Here is a 24,973-nt window from a genome sequence, read left to right as displayed (position 1 = left end):
TTTAATTATCTTAAAAGCGCTGCTTTAAGTGCCATTGAAGGAAATGTGTGCCGATTGCAATTTCAAAACTCTGATTTAGCCATGATACATAAAGTAGGACAGCTGTGTGTTGTTGGTAAACAGATTTGTTCTTTCCAATTCTGACTCACAAATGCCCCAATTTATGAACAAATTCTGATTACAACAGTTTGGAAAGTGGCTTCTTGAAGATTTACTTTCCTCTGAATTGTTAGGTACACCTCCCTATTATAAAATTTGCAATGAATTTTGTTTATTCCTAAATCTAAACAGGGTATGTTCTTAGCCAGAGAACAAGAGAGGAAAACTAAGTCGAACCTATACAGAATTCAACTTAGGCAAGAAGTAAGGTTTTGAGGATTAGTCAAATCTAACGAACTCACACATCTTATGAATTCATAGCTAATATGCACTGAGATTAATTGATCTATCTAGTAACCAATTTTGCAGAGAAAGTTATATTGAATGAAATATCTAAAGAATCTCTTTGAATTTTAAGAGACAATTCCTATCACATTCAACTCACTGTATTAAAACAGGGGAAGTAAAACTTTGTTTATTCCTTGCTTCAATTCCAGTTAAAGAGAAACAACAAGCTAATAACAACTATTTCAAATGGAACAGAAAATGATTGATACAAAAATACCATTCAATTGACTCTGCAACATCAAGTCTTTCATACCAAAAATTTGCCGACCTTTTATTTATCTTTCATTATCATACATATAGGATTCCGAAATGACCATTACAAAGGAAGTTTAACCGGTTCATCTTCTCAAAACTGACAAATGGCAAAGAGCCAGTTTGTCTATTACAATGACTACAAAATAAAAATGGAAAGGGCAGAATATGAATCACTTCGCCTTCTTCCCTTTCTTTGCTTTTACCCTATAGACCTTGGCGGCAACAATAATCGGAATCAGCTCTTCATGTCTTTGTACATGCACATCAGTATATCTCAAGAGCCATCTGGAGTGTTCCCTATGCAAATCTTTGACAGCATTCAGTGTGTCTTGCAATTCCTCCATAGCCACATGTATGCATCCGCCAAGTTTCTGAAGTTCGGAAACTCTGTTCTGGTGCCCTGAAGATATGCTTGTCAAGCTATCTATAAAATTGGAGAAATTGGTTTGCATGACAGTGATTCCAATTACTCCTTTTCCTTGCCCACTATTCTGTGAATCTGTGTGCAATCCTTTTAGGAGTTCGTAATCTCTATCTTGATCTTTCTTTACCTTATCCTCAGTCTCCTTTAGACCTTTCTCTGCCTCCAAGATCATTTCTGAATTGAACTGCATGCTTTGTAACCATTCGAACAAAGGCTCATCTCCTTTGGGCAAAATCTTAGCTTCGACAACTTCCTTAGATTTCATTTGAATAATCATCTTCAATAGGGATACACAATCATCACTCTTAGTTCTCTCCGCTGCCAAGGTATTTCTATTAGATGAAATGTTATCTTTCTCTATTTCTAGTCTTAAGATAACATTTCCGATTTGCTCTATAATGGAGAGCACTTGTGATTTAAGCTTGTCACTCCATTCTTTTCCAATTTGGCCAAAATGCTTATCTTCCTGAAGCTAGGAGATAAGTACTTGAACATCTGCAGCAGTAGGATTACTCGTCATGGGCATTCCAGAGATACTCGCCAACGAAGTGACCAATTGTCTGATAAACTTGTTCACTCTTGTATCTTCGCCTTCATCCTAACCTTTTGACAATTTGAGGCTCTCTAATAGTCCTTCAATTACCTCATTTGTTGACTTCCACAAGCCAAACTTGGTATTGTGTCTGGCCTCCCCAAGATCTACCGAATGTAGAGTAAAATCATGGGCGGACATATCTTCAATTCTCTCATCTTTGGTGGGTTTCGCAATCTCCATTGTTAGGTGTCCTGTTTCCGAGTCTTGTCCGAAAATAGACAAGGTCTTCTGCTTCTTGACCTTACTCAATGCAGATCCAGAGCAAACCACAAGAGATAAGGTGTCCTCATTGGGAGCCCCTTCATCCTTTCTCTTTCTCTCTCTCCAGAGTGTCCTCCAACCAGGAATTAGTGCCTATCACCATGAAAGCCATCCCAAGTGAATCTATGCTAAACATCTTCCTCTTAACCAGAGTAATTGTTTTCGTGATCGAAGAGAATGAATTCTTTTGGGCTTGAGAAACAAGCTTTGAAGACTCTTGACCTTTCTTCATCTCTGGAGTCTGCTTAGCTGCTTCGTCTGACTCGGTGGACTCACTATCACTGCTTCCTCCATCTCCCAAATCTACTACTTGCACTTGAGAGCTACTTGGCAAGAGAAGTGTAGCACTCGTAGTTGGAATAGGACTAATATGTGGTGAAGGAACTGGAGTAACAACACTGTCTTTTGGCTCCTCAGCTTCTGATTGAGCACCAATCACTGGAGAAGATCCATCTTGACAAGTTTTATTCAAAGGAATGTTCTTCTCTGGAGGTTGATCACCTCCACCCGCCAGTTAAGCTGGTCCTTGAGTGATGGCCAGGGTCACACCTAATGTGTCAACTTGTGAGGAGGTAGGAGCAGATGCTGAAGGAGCTTGAGTTGGCTTCTTCTCGCTGTAGTCCATCTACCCACTTCCCAGTCCTTTTAACAATTCGGGCCATCATAATATCTAGATCATCCCCAGCATCTTGATAGGGCTCTAAAATAATAGGGGTATTTCTTATCTTTGTTAAATATGTATTACTATACATATTTTGCCCATCATCTTCAATTCCTTCGACATCAAGGTTGACTTGATACATTTTTACTTGATCCACTGTGAATCTAACAAAAGCACAGTCCCGACTCTCAAATTCATCTTTACAATCCACCCAGTAGTCTTTGACCGTGGTGATGTGCTTGATCACACTCCCAATCTGCAACACTTCTCGTTCATACCCATTTGGGTCAAACATGGACCTTAAGACCTCGTACATTTCCAATCTGTATTTCATCTCGAAGGCCTTCAACATGTTCTTTGCATCAAAATGGGATTTACAGCTGAAAGCTCACACCTTCATAGGGAACTCATATCCCTTCTTCAAACTCCCGCTCAGCAAATTCACTTGGATTGCTTGCCTCACTATCTCGATCAGCACAATCATGTCGCTCGGATACCTCAGCAACTTCAAGGGGAATCCATCGAAAGCTGCAAAACGTAAATACGAGAAAGATGAGAACTGGATAAAATAGCTTCCAAACTGACTAAAAGCCACCATTGCTTCTGGACTAAATCTCCTCTCCAGGCATCCTTGAAGCTCCCTGCAAATTCTCATTGTAAACGCATCATTAACTCTTATATATTCAGCATAACTATTTTCCAGCAGCAAACATGGGTAGAATTCATAAGACTTCACATCGTTAGGGAAATTTTCTATCCTTGGGAGGCCCGGCCATAACTGTAGAGAAGCTAGCATGTAAATTAGAAAAGAGGACATATAGAAGGTGTTGTAGAACTTCGCAGCACTAAGAGCATTGGATAGATTCTCACTTACCTCGTGAGCCCAGTCAATATATTGGGTATTCGAGCAAATAACTTGTACCAAAAAGAAATATTGCTCAACGAAATTTAAAGCTTCTACCTCACCTTTCAATTTGTATAGAAGAACCAGAATGTCTACAATCTCAAGTTTGAGATTAGTACCAAAAAGGGTCTTAGGGACCTTACTCTTGGCGCTCTGCGGCTTTTGAAACCATGTCTGCATAATCTCCTTTCTCCAAACCATTTTCTTTGCGGAAAACTCAAAGATAGCTCCACCAATTGTCAAGTCTGAAAACTCCTCTCACTCTGGAATTCATAGACAATTCACCACTATTTGTCTATCAATGGAAATCAATACCGTATCAATTCGGGTTGTAGTGATTTATGCATTCATAGATCAATTTTGGGGCTTGGACTGCTACTGGGAAACCAGCTGCTTCCACTAGCCCACATCCTCAAAGCTTCTCAGTTATGGGATGAATTGGTTCCAATTTTACTCTCTTTTGAAAGTCTTGCATATCATAAAAACGAAGAGAAGTATCCGTGAAATTCTGCAATGTGGACTTGATTCCATTTAGTCCGTCAAAGCCCGCAAATCTAGTTGCCATTCTGTCCAAGAATGAATTGAATTTTGAATCTAGAAGAAAAGAATAGTGAATGCACAAACACAGACTATTTGAAAAAATTGTGCAAATTAACAGAATAACAGTTCAAGAAAGAGCGGTAGTTTGTATAATTGTTTATGTTTCCATCTATATAGGAGTTTCAATTCACCCGTTGATCTTCAGGATTCGCGCCACACGAATGAATTAAAGGATAAATCCATTGAAACAGTAAATGCGGGGGTCTTAACGGATAACTCAGTGTCTTTTCACTATTTCGTTGGCCCAACGGTAACTTTCCATTCTTTCACACTTACTTTCCCGTTTCCCATTAAGTTTTGGAAAGTTATGAACAGAGTACTCCGCAAGAGAATATCCACCAAATCAAATCTTGCCTAATAGATCTCTCTCGCAATGGTTAGATTGTTTCCATTATTATCTTAAGATATTTTGCATGTGAAATGTGGGTCCAATTCACTTATAAACTTGATTTTCTTTAAAATGCGGAAAATCGTCCTCGTGGGTTGGAAACCTGCCAAGAAGACGATTTTCATTTTTCCGCCCAGGCCTTCTTTTAACTTTACCTCTCATTTCATTTCCCCTAGAATTGCCTTTTGCAGAAAACAAACTTCATGGGTGGAAAACCCGCCGAGGAGTAGTCAATTTTCATTTTTCCACCTAAGATGATTTGGAGATTGCAATGGATCTTTAATACCTCCTGAGGCAGATAATCATAAAACTAACAAGAATTCATCATAAGGTACTTTATCTTCTTCTTATTGTGGCTCATATGCATCATTTGGTGCTCTTTGCGGGAAATCGCCTTCATGGGTGGAAAACCCGCTGAGGAGAAGGCGAAATCCAAATTTCCGCAAGCTTCTTTTTTTCATGGAGAATATGATAAGCCGCAAGAAAACACAACTTTGTGAATGATCTTTGCATGTTACAGGAATCTCCATCGATTAGTTACTAAGCTACCCATACGATTCACAATGTAAAGGAAAACCACCCAGCTATGAAATGTGGGGAAGGGGTAGATGAAAAATCCAATGAAGACTCCTTCCACCTAAGGGGACTTGAACTTAGACTCGGACATACCTAGGACTTAACTAGGACACAAAATTTTCCACTTTGCAAAATGGTTACTGGGTGAAAAGTGGGGCAACATGTGTCACACAGTAAATAAGGCAGACTTGCCCCATGTAGAGTACATTGGTGCCAAAAAAGGGGATGAAAACCTCCAGAACGAGTCCTTGGATTTAATAATTTGCATAAAAATAACTGCATGCAGTTCTACACATCAATTGCCAACCAATAAATTATAAGCTAGTCAAATTCATTCTTCAGCAGTTTTTAAAAATGAGGGCCAACATTTGACATACTGAGACACTAGTTATATATAATCTGCGCCACAAACATTCTTTTTGTGATGACTTCTGAAAAGAGGAAATGCAAAAAGCTAATTTCTAACATTTCAAAATTACTAACCTGCATTCACTGTTCCAGAATTATCCTGGGCATCCCCAAAGATATCTTGTAGCTCCACTCCACTATGAAGCTGCAATAAATCAATGTTAATGGCTATGCTGCTTAAACAAACCTATAGCTTGCTTCTGAATGGTGCGCTTCTAATCAATATAAATCACAAGTCCCTTTAGAAACATAAGAAGAATTCCCCTTCAAATAAAATATCATCAGCACCAGATATGTATCAAGTAATGAATGACCTTGAACATTCTTGTTTTGGTTTTTGTAGATCAGGCTGACATTGTCAAAGTGTATCCAATATTATTGATTTATTAAACTCTCAAGAATGCATATATTTTAAGAACTCAATGGTATTGTTATATGCACTAATTAATTTACATTAAAAGTGTTGTGTACTACAAACTAGCCAGGGTAAGAAACAACAACTAAAGTTATGAACAATGAGCATACCTTCTTTAAACCTTTCAGTATAAAATTCTCAAGGCTTCTGCACCTTGCCTGCTGTGTACCTTGTATAAGACGTAGAGCTAAATTCAAGCCTTTTTCAACATCTGACCTCAATTTGCCAGATCCTGGTGTAGTAATCAAACCTAAAACATGCTTCAGTAGATCTGTTTTCTTGTCACATCGCCTACAATAATACTCAACATCTAAACCAACGCTCCTCACAACTCCTCCTGTCTGACAAATAATAGCACATTCTATGTGGGCTACATGCCCACAAATGAACTCTTCATTGAGCTTCTCTTGACACTGGATAAAGTAGTACTCATCCAATTCATGATCAACACATTTGCCACAAAGTATACAGGAGCATTCACGGCAAAAGCCAGGTTCAACACAACATATGTCACAATCCATGGATTTAGAAAATTTCCCTTTTCCAGATTCCAAGCAGCATTTTGCATTACCAGCATTACAAATCCTCTTGCCAGGTGTCCTTACATTAACTATAATATCTGTATTTCTCAGACGCTTTACGGAAGAACCAACCATCTCTGCAGAAACCAAATAATTGCGTTAAAATTTAAAATATAATATATTCTTCATTGCAAGAAATAAGCTTCTACAACTTGCACTTTGCTCTTTGTACTGCTAAACAAATGTTAATTATTTTACTACATCCTTAGCTATGTTGTATAATTATAATTAAGCAAGAACACAAACTAAAACATGATTCCACAATACATCAGTATTTTTTATACTTAATCATCACCATAATCATAATGCCTATTTCCCATGAATTAGTATGTAGGAGCTACACTGGTTTTTGGAAAATCCACCATTTAGGCCATCTCATCCTCTAACCTATTTCTGAGTTCGTAAAACATTATAACATTCACACATGCAAAAATTTAAAAAAATTTAAAATTAAAAATTTAATATGCCAAAATATTTTTGTCCAGTTTGTAGGATCTGACAGAAAAAAAATGATCCACGGCAACTAACAACAGTAGAAGTAATAGACTGACGAGACTTAAAAGTGGAATGAACTTTCTCCACCAGCAATAGCAAGGGGAATACACAATACATCACAACTCTGACTAGGTCTTTACCTTGATATGGAAAGACTTGTTATTGTAAAATTGTTGGACAGATTTGAATAAGATGAATGTAGATAAACAAATTTAATGGAAATATCCACACAGGCCAAGATGAGGTGCGGCACTTTACTTGCTGTCCATCCTACATGTCAATCTTTGCATTCCAGCATCCGAAATATCAAATGCTAGAGAGATGGAAAGCAGGAAACAAACAATGTGTGGCAACAATCATATCAAAAGTTACTTGTACAGTCATGGGGAATAAAACAATATAACAATATGTTGCCATGATTTTAGTCCCCTATATTTTTCAAACTTCTAGGATTCAAATTGAGTCAATGTGATGTCATGTTTGTGTCTAGATTGTTTTTAAGGGACTTTTCTTCTCATTTGTTCTTTTGTGTACACCTAGGTGGGCATTCAAAAGCAATCTAACGCATTGGTTCACATTAGGTGATTAGGAAAGGGAGGGTAAGTTTATGCATTTCCCAAATGAGAAGAAAGTTGTTCAAAAAACCTAACTCTATGATCAAGTATTTCATTGAAGACATTATACATCTAAAAGAAGATCACATTGCATTCAGAACAGATGGCGATTAAAAACATTTGGATCGAAGCTCAGGTCCAAGGTGCAAATCATAGGAATATCATGAAAATCAAAGAAGTCGAATCGCCTGCAGGAGAAGCAGATAAATCCTCAGAAATAATGAAAGAACCCAGTCAAAGGTGGTGTGACTTTCTTTGAAATCCAATCGATGGCTTATATTTAATCCACACATCTACGTTACAAAGTTGACAAGTCAAATGGCTCAGAGATTAAATCCAAATCGTCAGATGAAGACCAGATCGACGGATGGTGTTTTAAGATGGAATTATAATGGTCATTAGAGATGTATCTTCCTAGCCATCAGATCATAAAGATCAACGATCGTCGCATGTTCGTCGGTGATTTAAGGTGACCCAGAGTTAACATGGCAAAGCAGCGAAAACCATTGTTCGCAGGGTCACAGGGGGTTAAAGATGATCTGAGGTTAGTGTCGCGACAAAGCGAAAAGCTTGTGTTCACAGAGTTGCAGGCAGTTTAAGTCAACCTTGGGTTAACATGGCAAACAAGTGAAAACCAATGATCGCATGGTCCCAGGTGGTTAGAAGAAACCCAAAGTTTAAGGCAATGACAGAGCGAAAACAAAATGATTGCATCGTCGCTGATGGTTAAGTGTAACCTATGGTTAAGGCTACGATGCAGCAAAAGGCTTAAGGTCACATGGTCGCAAGCAATTAAAGTTAACTTTGACCTAAAGTGGCGAAGCTACAAAAAGTAACCCAAAGCATTCAAATATTGAACAGTCACAAGTTCGCAGGTGATTAAAGATAACCCGGAGTCAACACAGCGAAGCTGCGAAAGCCATTAATCGCATGGTCGCAGGTGGTTAAGGTAACCCAAAGTTAAGGCAGCGACAGAGCGAAATAATAGAGTTAAACCTTTTCGCGTGATAGCAGTCTGAGAAAATGTTAAGGGATAAACCGCAGCGAAAGTGCAAAAGACAATAAAAGTTAAGGTGCACAGTTTTCGCAAGGTTGCCAGCTAAGAAGCATACAATACATTTTAAGTTGCGACTTAACAAAAGTGATAGCAGTCAACCTCAAACGGTCATCGCAAGGTCGCAGGTTAGAATACATTGAAGTTGTTTCAAGTTGCGAAGGCGCAATCATGTCAGTGTGCAGTTGTTGCTAAGTTGTTGCGGTTAGTAAAATGGAGACATGTCAAGCTACGAAGTGGCAAATAAAAGGAATCGCAAGGTCGCATGTTAAAAAAGAATTCAAAACATTTCAGGTTGCGAATCTGCGAGATGAAATAATAATTGTTGGATCACATCATCGCATCGAGTAAAGATATCGAATGAAAGAAAGTTGAGAAGAAGCGACAAGGGAGAAATAAAGAGGATTATTAGGTTTTAATCGTGATCGTTGATAGGAAATCCGCAGTGGAGATTTAAACCTGCTGTGATTATTGAGATTTAGATTATATGAATTTGGCGCCAACAGATCAAAGAAGAATATGAACCATTTTGAGGATTTCTAATCATTTTTGCTTTCTTTATTTGATGTATTGAATTGTAATCGATGACTGTTGGATTTATGAGCATTTCATGTGCTCTATTAATAGAATTGATGAATCTGTAACTGGCCAAGAACCCTAAGAGGGGGCATATATGTGTAATTTTCTAAGTTAATAGAAAGAATCGCCAATTTTGTCCAACTTTTCCCCCTGCATTTCCAGATGTTGAGTGAGAATCAAAGAGTTAGATGGAATGAAGGATTTGTATGATGTTTGCAGTTAGGTTATGTGATGTTCTTATTCCATTTAGGACTAACATGCCTAGGTTCATTTCATTGTCTCCTTCAGCTGAGCTAAACATGCATAGTAAAGTAGTCTCTATGGGATTGAAGGATAGATGTATTTGAAGCTGAGGATATCTTACTAGATTCCATTTTAGTGGAGGGTTATCAGTCATGGTGAATTCCATTTCATCTTTCATGTGCGTCTCTGCTCTCTCCCTAGATTGCATTTTGGTAGGACTAATCTGCATTTAGATTAGAGTAGTAGTATTAAAAGGGCTTTAAGGTAGCTTGTGATATCCATTCCACTAGGTGTAGGTTGCCCAAATCTATTTCAGCCTAGGGTGTTTGTAGTTATGAGGATCCTTGTTTATCCTCTTCTGCTCTCAGGTTAAGAGCATACCCAGTCCCAATGATCTATTAAAAACACAATTCATTGCATATATTGCATATAAGGGATTTGTACCTTATAATTCAGAGGGCAGTGATATAACACATACACTGACCCATTTGTTGGTGACAGCCTTTTGTTTCCTCACATTCTGGGCATCTAGAGTCAAAGTAAAGCCAAGTTAGCAAGAGGGACAAACAGTTAACCAACACAATAGCAATGGATCATGACAAGTGAATCATCTGAATTGACCACAACTTTTATGTCTTCTCTTCAAATATGTAATGTCCCTATTGTTCCTCATTTGAAACAATAAGTCCAACTTAAAATGGCAATTGCATTATATTTTTAAATATAAATTTACTTAAATGATGAAATATTATTAATATTTAAATTTATAGCCTACGCAATAATATTCTAATTAGAACTTAACTTTATTCTGTGATATCATTGTCCTCCAAATTGTGATGACTTCCTATTGTATACCTACTTTGGATGTGCTTTCAGAGCTGCCCGAATCATGGTCTTTTGTCCTTGACTTGCTAATAAGAGAATTTAACAGATTTTATCCTTGAACTCTCAATTACCTTGGAGAATTTTCGACCTCCTTGGCTGGGCGAGAATTGAATTTTCATCCAAAACTTGGTATGAAAAATAAGGGTTTTCATGAGAGTTGCATGGACATGGATGCAAATACAAATACCAATATGGTATCAAATACAAATATGGCCACCTTTTAATATCCCCAATATGGATACGGCTGGATACAACATTAATTAAAAAACGCATACACAATTTTAACACAATTTTCTAAGTTATTACATGAGATTTTGATTACTTCAAAAGCAATACAGACACAAGAATGCTACATAAATAGTTATAAGTTAATTTAATGCTTTACAATATGCATTATAGTAGAACTGCAATGGAAGACAACCCAAAAAATAGGCCATTGAAATAGCAAAACATTTCATTTTTCTTTTTCATTTGGTTTAGATTTTATTTATACCTAAAAAATAAAAATTGCATTAATGAAGTTTTTTAAAATTAAATAGTACATTCGGAAAGATTTATGCCAAATTCTGAAATAATCAAATCACATAGTATTCAACACCTAAGTTGTTGATGTGTGAAAATAAATGGAGGGGATGCAGATACATTTATTAATGTGTGTGTGTACATGTATAATAAATTTATATTATATGTATTATAAACATATATTATATATTATAATATTATATATAAATAATATCATATACAATATATTATATATAATATATATATAATACATATTATTTAATATTTATATTATAAAATAACAATTGTTAATCAAATGACAAATAAGATCAATCACCCAAGAAGAATGACCAAACACAACAGTATTATTAATATAAATTTTATATTAAAGATATATTCTATATTATAGTATAGTCTATATTTAACACTTTTGTAAGGAATTTCAAGTTCATTCGCCATTTATCTTGGGCAATTTTTAAATTACTTGTTTAATACTTATGTATGGAATGCAACCAAGTAAATAGGTCCCTCTTAAGGAAAAACCCAAGTCATATAGACGGCAACATCCCTGTTGCAGGAGCACCTCAGTGATAGGAAGTCTGGTGGTGACAGGAAGACAGCATACAATATTATTAATGCAGAAGTTTATATCATGTGAAAATGTTAAAGAATAAAACATTGTAAAATTTAAATGATGCCCACTGGTCATTGTAACAAACGGAATATGAATAGTCAGGTAACTGAAACAAGAAGAATCATTTTGTAACCACCCATGAATAGATGCAGAGCTTTGTAAATGATTTGGGCAACAAAAGAGTTGTATGAATTGATTTTTGTTAGTGAAGTTTTCGTGGTTGCAAGTGTTTGTTCACTCGCTACAAAAGGTGGACATGGAGGTCTACCAAGAGGGCCTGAGAAGGAGGTCCAGGTGGTTTGCCAAAAGTCTTGGGGAGAGAGGCATGGAAGGAACTCCCAGGTGAGGCAGTAGTGATTGGTGTGTGTGAGATGCAGCACTAGAGGAGTGGACTTTTGTTTGGAGGCAGCCATTACAAATTTCAGTGATGAGAATTTCAGTTTGAAGAAATGGTTCAGTAGAGACATCAAAGAAAGTGAAGATGAAGAGGCAGAGTTTCATGTTTTGCAGGTTTCAGTCAAGCACCTTTCCATGAGACATGGAAACTTTTTCAAATCTGGGTGTATGGTGCAGGAGCACCTCAGCGATAGGAAGACAACATACAATATTATTAATGCAGAAGTTTATATCATGTGAAAATGTTAAAGAATAAAAAATTGTAAAATTTAAATGATGCCCACTTGTCATTGTAACAAATGGAATATGAATAGTCAGGTAACTGAAAAAAGAAGAATCATTTTGTAACCACCCATCAACAACAGGGTTGGAGCTTTCAAAAAAGAGACACCAAGGAATAGTTAACATGTAGTCTTTTCAGTTTTCTCTGGCTGTCGACAGCCATTTCCTTTCTTGTAGTTTTATTTAGTTTTCAATTAAGTTTTCCATAGCTCAGTTTCATTTTTTCTCCGTCTTGTTTCAAACCGCCTTATCTCTCCTACTATTGATTTTATCATTTAATGTTAAATTAGAGATATGAGAGTATCGATTCCATTTTCTCTTATTCTAATGTTGGATTGTTACTATGGGAAACCAATTTGAGAAATCAGTTATGAAATAGGTTTTAAAAATTAAATATTGGTTTCCTTTAGAAGCGATTTTTCTTGTTCTTGCAATGACTTTGGATAGAGTCGATTCACCAAACAATGTGATACGGCCTGTTTGTGATTTTTTGGGGCAAAATCCGCATTTAGCGTTTGGATAATAACTTTGATGTGAATGGTTATGCAAAGATGTCAGATGATGTTCATTAATCCAATTTGGAATATGTTCAATGTGGAAAGTTTCATCTATTTCAGATTTGGGAATCATATCATATCGGTTCCCTGTGTGGTCTACAGCGTTCAGAAATGTTTACAAGAATAGATTACTTGTGTGTTGAAAATTATTTTCTAATCCTTGGTGACAGTTCCGGCAAAGTCATCATGGGTATCGATTGTTGAGGCATAATATTGATTTAATATCTAATGTTTCGTATGGAGAAGAATTTATGAGATTGGACTTAAGTGAATATGGTTATTATGAGCTTGGCTATTCAGATTTTGGTTGAATTGGGCATGCTACAGAAATATGGATTTCAGTTTTGTTTGAAAGAATTTGTGAATATGAAATGTCGCCTCTGAATGCAGATTAGAAATGACAGCTTTGAATAAGAGCTTATTATGAATTTTATTATGATGTAGAGAAATCCGCTGTTGAGTCCCTTGAGTGCTTAATTCCTTAAGGAGAGTTCCAGTGTTATTGCTCTGCATTAATCCCAACCTAAAGCCAATGTCAGTCTGCTCCTATCATCTTAATCTACATCACTCCACTTGGAAGGAACCTCTTGATGTCCAAACACAAAGCTTTAAGAATACATCCTTAAGAAGAGACTTTGTGAAGATGTTTATGAGCTGCATCATGGAAGAGACATGCCGAAAATCCACAGAACCTGTGAAACAATTACTCTTAAATGGCACTCTAGCCATCACTACGCATGATTGTGGGGTTGCTTAGAAAAACCAATATATTGAAGAAGAGTTTGAAGACACATGAACTGACATATTTGATTGAAATAAATTTCAAAACATACATTGAATTGCTATTTGGTTTATCAAACTGTTAACAGTACACTCGCAATTAATAATAGAAGAGATGGTTGGAAAGAAAAGAAAAAATACTTCCTATTCAATCTAAAATCGTCACTTATAAAGATTTCAAATATGTAATATTAATAGTTTGCAGGCAATGTGTGCATCCTGTACGCTTCCCCAGTGGATCTGCATCCAGAGGCAACGGCATCCACCCCTTGCTCTAGACTAGAGCATCGGTAACTAAGTTCGGCACAGTCAGAAAATCATGTTTTTTGGTCATGCATACAATAATTAATGTGTATCCTGGCTGTATCAGATAAGTTTCCAAATTCAATACAAGGATATGCAGCCCAAGAAGGGACAAAGGAGCTTCTGGCTATATGGTTTTCATTCTTAAATCTCTTTATGCACTTTGGAGGGATTTCTTCATCCTTGTCTGCAATTGCTTATTTGCAAGTCATTTCCTAATTTCCAAATTGACTGCTTGATTGATTTATTGCTCAAGTCATTTATTCACAATTATCTCCCATTTACAACAGATGTTAGGGAGTTGCAACCTTTCACATTGGAAGGAATCATTCCCCTTATAATCTGAATCGCTGGCATAAGCTTTTAATGTAATCTTAATTGAATTCTTTTATATGCTAGAAACTCCAGTTTTTGGCACCACCTCCCTTCCCTTTGATTTAACTTCTTATTTACCTCATTTCTTTAATGGTCATAACCATTTGGGCACTTCTTGACCTTTTGTTAATTAATCTTTCTTTCAAGAATCCCAGCTATACAAGTAATCGCTGCAATAGAGTATCTAATTGTCAATCTGCTGCGAAAAGTTTCTGATTGATTTTGTTAATGTTTTAAAATCTGCTAGAATCTATGGTCATTTTATTTGATAGGGAACATTTAGGTGGGCCTATGACAAAGTATCTCTAAGATCGCGATAGGTGGATCACGAAGAGGAACACTGAACGAACTTCAGGAATCGAAAGAAAATCATATGAATGTTGCACTTGATGAATTCTTTTATTCAAGTTCCATTTTTTTGTGCAGCCAAGATTCCACATTTTAAGTATGCAATTCAGTGGTTTGTCAAGTTTTGCAAAAGCTGTATACCTCCCACTTCAAATGCTTATAGAAAATTCTTTCAATACATCAAGAGAGTATGACCTAGCACAATATTGAGTGATTGATGATCTAGAGTGTTCAAGAGGACATTGGTTAAGGTTTTGTAAAGTTGCTCTCAAGGTATAGATATCTTGAAGCTAATTCGCACTGTGAACCAAAACAAAACTAGAAATATTGTCAATATATCCATTCTTGAGGTGGGTAAATTGGATGTGATTCTAGTTGTTATTTATACTACCATAAATTTGTGGAAGTTGCTTGGTTTGATGCATCATAACTTGGGCACATTTCTAACAGCGCATGAGGCAATTCATAAAGGAGGGTACAACTGCTAATTGCATAAGATTGAAATCACATCACTCATCAAAGAACTTGTTCTTGCGAAATAAAATGTCTCATAAATTTTGACTTGAAAAAAATGGTTGAAGAGAAAACAATTGTAATAAAACTAGCATGCCTATATTAAAAATATCCATGTAAATTATGGTGAAAGATATCATTATAGAGAAGACTTTATTATTGTTGTTACCAATTTATTATGTTTAATGAAATAAATTTGATTGAATATTATAGTCAGTGTCTTGTATAATATTATACCAAAATTAATGTGTATGGGGAAATATACTATCACGTAATGCAATGAATATCAAAACTCAAAACTAAACTAAACATATACCTCGTACATCTAATTGAGCTAAAATATAGGCACCCTACTCTGTTTGATTTGCTCTTTTATAATATGGAATGCAGAATGCTTACAAGTTCAACACAACCATGGATTCTAAAGGAAAATAAGCATGATAAGTGGGGTTGCAAGCAAATGGAGTTACAAGTTTCAGGGTTACAAGTTTCAACATTTGTTGAAGGTTTTGCATATGAGATTGCAACCGAAGCAGGCTTAACTTTGGAGGAAACTCCACAATTAATTGTATTTTAGTTGGACTAGTACTGGGATGGATGACTTCTCAAGATGTCCTAATGCTTCACCTTTGTGAGCATCGCCTAAATGCAATGAGTGCTAAGTGTTCCATTCATTCTCATGAGAAATGGGTTCGAGTTTGATTCAAAAACTACATAATTGAATCCTGATAGCCATATCACAATTTGACTTATAGTGGAAAATATCTCCTACTTATCCATTAATGAGCTTAAGGGCTTTCTAATGAATAGTTCATAAGGCAAAACACTTGTTGAAGGTTTTGCACATGGGGTTGCAAGCAAAGTGGGCTTATCCTTGGAAGAAACTCCATGGTTAAGCACACTTGAGTTGGAGTAGTGGGGGATGGGTGACCTCCAGAGAAGTCACATTGCTTCACCTCTCTAAGCATCACCTCAATGTAATGAGTGTTAAGTGTTCCATTCATTCCCATTAGAGATGGGTTGGTTCTTGTGAGCCACTACTCATAATCAAGGGTCAATGAGTTTGACTCAAAAACTACACGATTGAATCCTGATAGCAATATCACAATTTGAATTGTTATGGAAAATATCTCCTACTTATCAATTGATGAGCTTAACCTTGGAGGAAACTCCATAATTAAGTGTGTTTTAGTTGGACTAGTACCGGGATGGGTGACTTCTCAAGATGTCCTAGTGCTTCACCTTTGTGAGCATCGCCTAGATGCAATGAGTGTTAAGTATTCCATTCATTCTCATGAGAGATGGGTTTGACTGAACCACTACTCATGAAACATGGGTCAGTAAGTTTGATTCAAAAACTAAATAATTGAATGTTGATAGCCATATCACAATTTGACTTATTGTGGAAAATATCTCCTACTTATCGCTTAATGAGCTTAAGGGCTTTCTAATTAATAGTTCATAACGCAAAACACTTGTTGAAGGTTTTCCAAATGGGATTGCAAGCAAAGAGGGCTTATCCTTGGAAGAAACTCCATGGTTAAGCACACTTGAGTTGGAGTAGTCTTGGTATGGGTGACCTCCAGAGAAGTCACACTGCTTCACCTCTGTATGCAATCACCTAAATGTAATGAGTGTTAAGTGTTCCATTCATTCCCATGAGAGATGGGTTCTTGTGAGCCACCACTCATAATTAAGGGTCAATGAGTTTGACTCAAAAACTACACAACTGAATCCTGATAGCAATATTACAATTTGACTTGTTATAGAAAATATATCCTACTTATCAATTGATGAGCTTAAATGGCTTTCTAATGGTTCGTAAGGCAAAACACTTGTTGAAGGTTTTGCATATGGAGTTACAAGCAAAGTGGGAAACTCCAAGGTTAAGTGCGCTTGAGCTGGAGTAGTACTAGGATGAGTGACCTATCGAGAAGTCTCAATGCTTCACCTTTGTAAGCATCACCTAAATGCAATGAGAGCTAATTGATCCATTCATTATCATGAGAGATGGGTTCTTGTGAACCACCACTCATGAAACATGGGTCAATGAGTATGACTCAAAACTACACAATTGATCCTTATAGAAATATCATAGTTTGACTTGAGATGTTAAATATATTTCACTTATCAATTGATGAGCGTAAGGGCCTTTCTAAAGAATGGATCATAAGGCACAACACTTATTGAAGGTTTTGCAAAGGGGGTTGTAAGAAAAGTGGGCTTAACCTTGGAGGAAACCCCATGGTTAAGTGCGCTTGAGTTGTAGTATTGGGATGGGTTACCTCCCAAGAATTCTCGACACTTCACCCTTCTGAGCATCACCTTGTAACAAGTGCTAAGTGTTCCATTCATTCCCATGAGAGATGGAATCTTGTGAACCACAACTCATGAAACGTGGGTTAATGAGGTTTGTTGAAGGTTTTCCAAATGGGGTTGCATACAAAGTGAGGTTAACCTTAAAGAAAACTCCATTGTTAAGCATGCTTGAGCTGGAGCAGTACTCAAATGGGTGACTTCCTCAGAATTCCCCATGTTTCCCCTCCATGGACATCATCTAGATGCAATGAGTGCTACGTGTTCCATTCATTCTCATGAGATGGGTTCTTCTGAAACTCGTTGAACCTAGGTCAATGATGTTGACTCAAAAGCCACACAATTGAATTCTAATATCTCTATCTCTCTCTATCTACAGGTCAACGATGTTTACTCAAAAAAAGCACAATTGAATTATGCTCTCTCTCTCTCTCTCTCTCTCTCTCTCTCTCTCTAGGACAAAATGAGTGTGTCGGCATCATTCACTCTTCAACATCACAAACATCACATAAAAGGAACCATTACTTCCTTCGGATTACTGCAAGGATACTATTTTTCAATTCCTACTGCTAAGAGATGCAAATGAGGAGGTTGGGCTACGAAAAACAAATGCAACCATACAATAAGATAGGTTGATCTTAATGCAACCAAATTCAGTAAGAAATGATAGACCAGATCATTAAGACATAAACTATAACACAAAAGATTTACATGAAAAAAAAAAAACCTTTGAGGAAAAAACTACATTTCCAAATAAGCTTCCATCTGTATCAATATTAAAATTATTTACAAATTGTAAGCTTATTTATTTGTACTCTGACAACATAACGATGCTCAAATGACCTACAAAACAACCTAGTAACAACATCATCCCAAGGCACCAATACAAGTGTCAAAAATATGTGATCAGCTACTAAATATTGTGCATATGCATGGTAAAATAAAAACTCATAGAAGACAATTAATTCTGCTCGCTGGAAGTTTCTGGACAGTACCTGGCCAGTAATTTGCTAAGCTCTTTCAGCTAATGAGTGTGGACTAAATCAGGTGTTTTAGACTGAACTGACATGCATTCCAAGTATCAGAAGTCATCAGAAGGCACCAATACAAGTGTCAAAAATATGTGATCAGCTACTAAATATTGTGCATATGCATGGTAAAATAAAAACTCATAGAAAACAATTAATTCTGCTCGCTGGAAGTTTCTGGACAGTACTTGGCCAGTAATTTGCTAAGCTCTTTCAGCTAATAAGTGTGGACTAAATCAGATGTTTTAGACTGAACTGCCATACATTCCAAGTATCAGAAGTCATCGGACGCATTCATGACTAAGGTTGGCTGTTCATATTAGTTTAGTGATTATTTAATTAAAAATTTCTCACATTTTGGAAAGATTATGATGCAATTTTCTAGATGCCGTAGATTTCTCATACAAGCTTTGTATTTTAACTCATTTATATAGTTGGAAAGCTATCCAAAAGTTCCACATTATGATAAAGGTTGCTTCACGATTTTGGCATATCTGATAGTGGAATGAGACCAGCAAACAAATATTTGCACTTCTCAAAATTTATGGTATATAGATCTCACTATTCCTTATTAAAGCGGTTTTTCTCTCTTCAATAAATATATACGGTAAGACGACATGATTCTTGAGAATAGTGCATTTCTTGCCATCCATTTTGTGCTTTGTCCTGCAATCAACCAATTACTTGAATATGGAAAAATGACTAAAATTAAAGTGAGAATCTTGTTATAACTTAAGATAATTTGACTTAGGCAAAAAAGTTTTGTCTTTTGCATCAAAGAAATGAAAAGCACAATTAACTGGTACATATAAAGAAATCCATGTACAAATAAGGATCATGTAACATGATAGTATAGAGCAACTTAACAATTACTCCAAGAAAGCATCACCATCAAAGAGTCAAGTGATTTTCAAGAGAAATAAAATGATTATTCTAATCCATTCCCATAGAGTTATGGACAGAATAGTGAACAAGCAACAGCTCTAGCAATGAATCTACAGTTGTAACTATCTCTAGCACAACACGAGGCTCTACAGGTATCCTTACAGCAGAGTTAAGGGTGCACTCTCCAACTGGTTTTCCATTCAGATTGGGGATGATATTGATCATGTTTTCTGTCTGTTTCTCTATGTCTATGTTCAAATATGATGGTAGACAATCTCTCTATGTTTTCTTAAAGCAGTGTATTAAGAAATCCCCTGGTTCAAGCTTCCAAGAAATGTGTTGCCAGATAAGATTTTGTTTGTGAAAACAAACAAACTCTGAATTAAGCTTCCTTTCAAGAGCTCAAATTAAATTCCCAGCTCATAAAATATCTACGATTAATAAGATTGAGACAGAAAAAGGAACAATAAGAAATCACTTCAATGGGTAAAAATTTGATGATCCTTCTCTTCTAGCTGCCATTGCTACTCCTGTTGTTGCTTCTGATGATACTCCATGGTTCCACTGGTTTTAGATGTTTCATTTCAGACATGAAAATGAAAAGCTGCTGATTATGTTTGGTATGTTGATTATTTTTTGTATTTTGCATCCTGAGCCCAACAAACAATCGCTCAGGAATGTAATTTTTTCCATACCAAATAAAAAAGTCGCAGAGAAATCCGGAGGGATATAGAGTGAACAGATACAAATATCAAAGCATAATACCATATGTAAATGCAGCAGAGAATTCTCTAAAGGTTTGCCAGAATTAAATCTCTATGCAATAAGTCATATCTAAATAGAAGAAAATCCAAAAGAATTGTCATAGATTAACAAAATGACCATTCAATCTCAATGCAATAGGTCATTGTCACATGGAAAATCACTAAAATCAAAATGTAGCAAGGTAATCAAAAGTTACAGTCACCAGACTAAAATAAAAATAAAAAAGGAAACCTTGAAGCCAACTTAAAGCAAAACAGTTATACTTTGAATGGTTACTAATGTGTGCATATACATGAATGCAACCGAATTCAAATCTCAATGCAATATGGCAGCCCAGAGTAACGTGACCAAACTAAAACCAGAATGCATCAGGCATCCAACAGTTTCGCCAACTAGACTATAATCCATTCCCATAGAGTAATGGACAGAATAGTGAACAAGCAACAGCTCTAGCAATGAATCTTCAACAGTAACTATCTCTAGTGCAACTCAAGGCTCTACAGGTATCCTCACAGCAGAGTTAAGGGTGCACTCTCCAACTGGTTTTCCATTCAGATTGGGGATGAAATTAATCATTATTTCTGTCTGCTTCTATATGCCTGTGTTCAAATATGATGGTAGACAATCTCTCTATGTTTTCTTAAAGCAGTGTATTAAGAAATCCCCTGGTTCAAGCTTCCAAGAAATGTGTTGCCAGATAAGATTTTGTTTGTGAAAGCAAACAAACTCTGAATTAAGCTTCCTTTCAAGTGCTCAAATTAAATTTCAAGCTCATAAAATATCTACGATTACTGAGATTGAGACAGAAAAACGAACAATAAGAAATCACTTCAATGGGTAAAAATTTGATGATCCTTCTCTTCCAGCTGCCATTGCTACTCCTGTTGTTGCTTCTGATGATACTCCATACTTCCACTGGTTTTAGATGTTCCATTTCAGACATGAAAATGAAAAGCTGCTGGTTAAGTTTGTCATGTTGATTATTTTTTGTATTTTGCATCCTGAGCCCAACAAACAATTATTCATGAATGTACTTTTTTCCATACCAAATCAAAATGTAGTAGAGAAATCCGGAGGGATATAGAGTGAACAGATACAAATATCAAAGCATAATACCATATGTAAATGCAGCAGAGAATTCTCTAAAGGTTTGCCAGAATTAAATCTCCATGCAATAAGTCATATCTAAATAGAAGAAAATCCAAAAGAATTGTCATAGATTAACAAAATGACAAAATATGCCTCAGGCATCCAACAGTCCCGCCAACTAGACTATAATCACAATTTTACAATAAACAATGAAATAAGGAAACTGCATTAAAATGTGGTGCAGTAAGGCCCTCGAAACAAAAACATATAGGAATTCTACAAACAGCTACTAAAGGGCGAACTTATTTGACAGCAACAAGATTCAAATCTCAATATGATAAAACAGAACTGCAAAAGTTCAAAGTCAAATAATTTAGAAACGTTAGACAACTCCCAACAACTATTAGGAAAGTGAGATTCTACGAAGGTTGTCAATTTTGTTCAGGCCCTCCAAAGTCAAATTAAAGCAGAAGACTCCTAATGACTGCTCCTAAATTGCACGAATGAATAAGAATGACCAATTCTATTTCAATTTAACGTAGCATAAAACAGTCCTAGCACCCAGACTAAATCTGTAATGTCATATAGGCCCTCCAAAGCCAAATAAAATGCATCAAAGTGAGAAAATAGTCCGAAAAACAGCTAACCTGGCATGCCATTTTCTATGGGCTGACCAGAAGTCACATTGGCCAGACGAACAAAGCAAAATCTCTGCTGATCAACCTCTAGAGACTTTTCCTCATATACTTTTCCACAGTGCTCTTGCTGGTAAACAAAGAGCTGCTTGGTGCGTTCTTGCAAAGACCTCAGCCAAATTAAGTACCTGCCAATCAAGTAGCTATGGAATTCATCCTTTTCCCGACCTTCCAAATCCATTTGTCCTCCCCACCAGGGAACCCTTCTGGATCATACAGCAGGCCTATGCCTTTCACTCCAGGTAAGACAGCTGTTAAATTTCCTTCCAGGGCTTCAAAGCCTCTGAGAGAAGTTTCCAGGGTTTCAAAGCCTCTGAGAGACATTTCACACCGAGTTTTAGGAGGCAGCAACTCAGAAGCTTCAATTTCAATGGAAGACACTTTAGAAAGTGTTCCATTGAGTTCTACTAAAGTTACAGCAATCATATTTTTCAGAAGCACCGGAAGCACTTGTCATGCTCGGCATGGTCATAATATAGGCCTTATTTCTTTGTTTATATTCTCCACAAGGTCTGGAGTTTGAATTTTCTTGGTTTCAAATGGATGTGTTTGACTACAGGTAATGAGATTAAATCAGGAAATGAGAGGTGCTTGCGGAAAAGCTAAATTTGTTTCTTGCATGGTTTTTCTAGAACTCAACTTATAAAATATTTGTTGCATTCAAATTCATAAGCTTCCTATTTCCAGAGTTTCAATTTCATAAGTTTATGATTTAAATACTATTAGATGCTTTCTGGAAGACTACAATTCAAGTGCAATTAACTATATGTAAATCTGCCTTTCATTTCAGACATGAAAACTATAGGCTGGTTATATTTGGCATGTTGATTATATTTGTATTTAGCAGCCTGAGCCAAACAAACAATTGCTCTGGAACATGTTTTTCTAGATACTGAATTAAAATGCAGCGGATGGAAATGCAGCAATGAATACACTAGAGATTTGTCCAATTCAAATCTCGATGCAACAAGCCATGTCTAAATGCAGAAGAAAATCCAAAAGACTGGTCATGGAATAACAAAACGAATATTCAATCACAATGCAATAAGGTGGTTGTCACATGACAAATCCCTAAAATCAAATTGCATCAAGGCAATGAAAGTTGCAGTCACCAGACAACATTAAAAATAGAATAGGAAACCATGAAGCCAAATTAATGCAAAATTATAAAACTTCAAATAACTACTAATATTTGCATTTATATGAGAGCAACTCCATTCAAATCTCAAAGCAATATGGTAGTCTAGGATGAGTCACATGACCAAACCAAAACCAAAATGCAATCAGGCATCCAACTGTCACCAACTAGACTATAATCACAATTTTATACTTAAAAATTAAGAATGAAATAAGGAAACCACATTAAAAACACATGCAATAAGGCTCTCAACTGTGAGAATTCTAGAAACAACCACTGAAGTGTATAATTTTATTTCTGAATTCGATTGTGAAGTTCTTTTAGCATCAACGTTTCAGATCACACTCATGATTCATCATTTTTTAAATTTTACTCTTGCATTCTCGCATCCTGATGATGGATCACAGAATGCTAAAGAAACATACACAATCAAATCTAGAAATAAAAATATACATTTCAAATAGATTATGAAAATCTGATAATCTGATAATGTTAAACACTGGAATGTGAACTTATTTGACAGCACCAGATTCAAATCTAATAAGGCGGCAATTCAAAGGAAAAAAAATCCGAGTACAACTCCCAATAACTACTAGGGAAGTGCAATTCTATGAAGGTCACCAATACAAATTTTGCAGATCCTCCAGAGTCAAATAAAAGCAAACAAATGAGAAAACTCCTAAGGACTGCTCCTAAACAGCACAAATGTATAAGAGCGACCAATTCACATTTCAATTTAGACAGCACAACACAGTCCTAGCAACTAGAATAAATTCATAGTTTCAAATAGGCCGTCCAAAGCCAATCAAAATGTATCGAAATGAGAAAAAAGTCCACAAAACAGCTAACCTTGTCCGCCATTTTCCTTGGGCTGACCAGCGAGCCGCATTGGCCAGACGAACGAAGCGAAAAAACTCTCCAGATCGACCTCTGGAAACTTCTTCCTCATATACTTTTCCACGGCACCCTTGCTGCTAAAAATGAGCTGTCTGGTACCTTCCTGCAATGATTTCGGCACAATTAAGCTCCTGTCAATCAAGTAGCCCTCGGAATTTATCCTCTTCCCCACTTTCCATACCCACTTGTCCTCCGGACCGGGAAAACCTTCAGGAGCATACGGCAGGCCTTCGCCTTTCGCTCCAGGTAAGACGGCGGTTAAATTTCCAGTCGTTTGCATTTCCCGCCAGGGCTTCAAAGCCTCGAGAGGAGTTTCATTCCCAGTTTTGAGAGGCGCCGACTCAGAATCTTCAATTTCAGCGGAAGTCGTTTTAGAAGGCGTTCCGTTGGATTCTACTAACGTTACAGCCATCCTATTTACAGAAACGCCGGAAGCATTTGTCATGTTTGGCATGGTCGCAATCTCGGTCTTAAATCTTTGGGTATATTCTTCCCAAGGTCTCCAGTTAGAATTCCCTGGGCTTCGATTGCATTCGTTTGACCACAGGTCATGAGATTAAATCAAGAAAGGAGAGCTGCTTGCGGAGAAGCTGAATTTGATTCCTGCGAGGTTTTTCAAATTCGTAAGGTTCCCATTTCTAGAGTTTCGCTTTAATAGGTTGTAAATTTAAATATTAGTAAATGGTTTCTGGAAAGACTCCAGTTACACAGGGCTATTACCTGTATGAAAAATTGCATTTTACAACGTGTTGGCCTTTGACAATAACCGGGAACTCCCAGGCTGTTTGTTTGCTGGAATTAACTTGGAATAGGGAAACGGGAATAGGAAAATTAGAATAAATCTATTTCAATTTTGGCCCAAAATGAGAATAAATTGATTTATTCTAATTTTCCTATTCCCGTTTCCCTATTCCAAGTTGGAATTTGATTTATTCTCATTTTGGGCCAAAATTGGAATAGATTTATTCCAATTTTCCTATTCCCGTTTCCCTATTCCAGCAAACAAACGGGCCCCAGAGATTTGATCCCACTACCTTCTAGCTAATGGGGACCGTTGGTTTTAAAGTTGGTTTGTGTTACTTGGTT

At 36.5% G+C, this 24,973-nt stretch overlaps 1 protein-coding gene across 1 annotated transcript in view; it reads right to left on the bottom strand.

The window, feature by feature from the left end:
* LOC149550991 (uncharacterized) overlaps positions 1 to 24,613 on the bottom strand; it is a 57,987-nt gene extending 33,374 nt beyond the window's left edge. Inside the window, exons 1-3 of the mRNA XM_089786551.1 lie at positions 23,840 to 24,613; positions 6,045 to 6,592; positions 5,595 to 5,664 (exon numbers count right to left, since the gene is read on the bottom strand). Of these exons, the coding sequence (XP_089642677.1) occupies positions 5,595 to 5,664; positions 6,045 to 6,592; positions 23,840 to 24,341 (1,120 nt within the window). The 5' untranslated portion in view covers positions 24,342 to 24,613. The remainder of the gene's footprint in view (positions 1 to 5,594; positions 5,665 to 6,044; positions 6,593 to 23,839) is intronic.
* Between the last annotated feature and the right edge of the window lie 360 nt (positions 24,614 to 24,973).

Source organism: Cupressus sempervirens, chromosome 6 (assembly GCF_028749045.1).
Source record: "Cupressus sempervirens isolate cs-2001-9-10 chromosome 6, ASM2874904v1, whole genome shotgun sequence".
Taxonomy (NCBI): domain Eukaryota; kingdom Viridiplantae; phylum Streptophyta; class Pinopsida; order Cupressales; family Cupressaceae; genus Cupressus; species Cupressus sempervirens.
The sequence above is the reverse complement of the archived record's forward strand: the minus strand, read 5'-3'. Positions and strand labels throughout refer to the sequence as shown.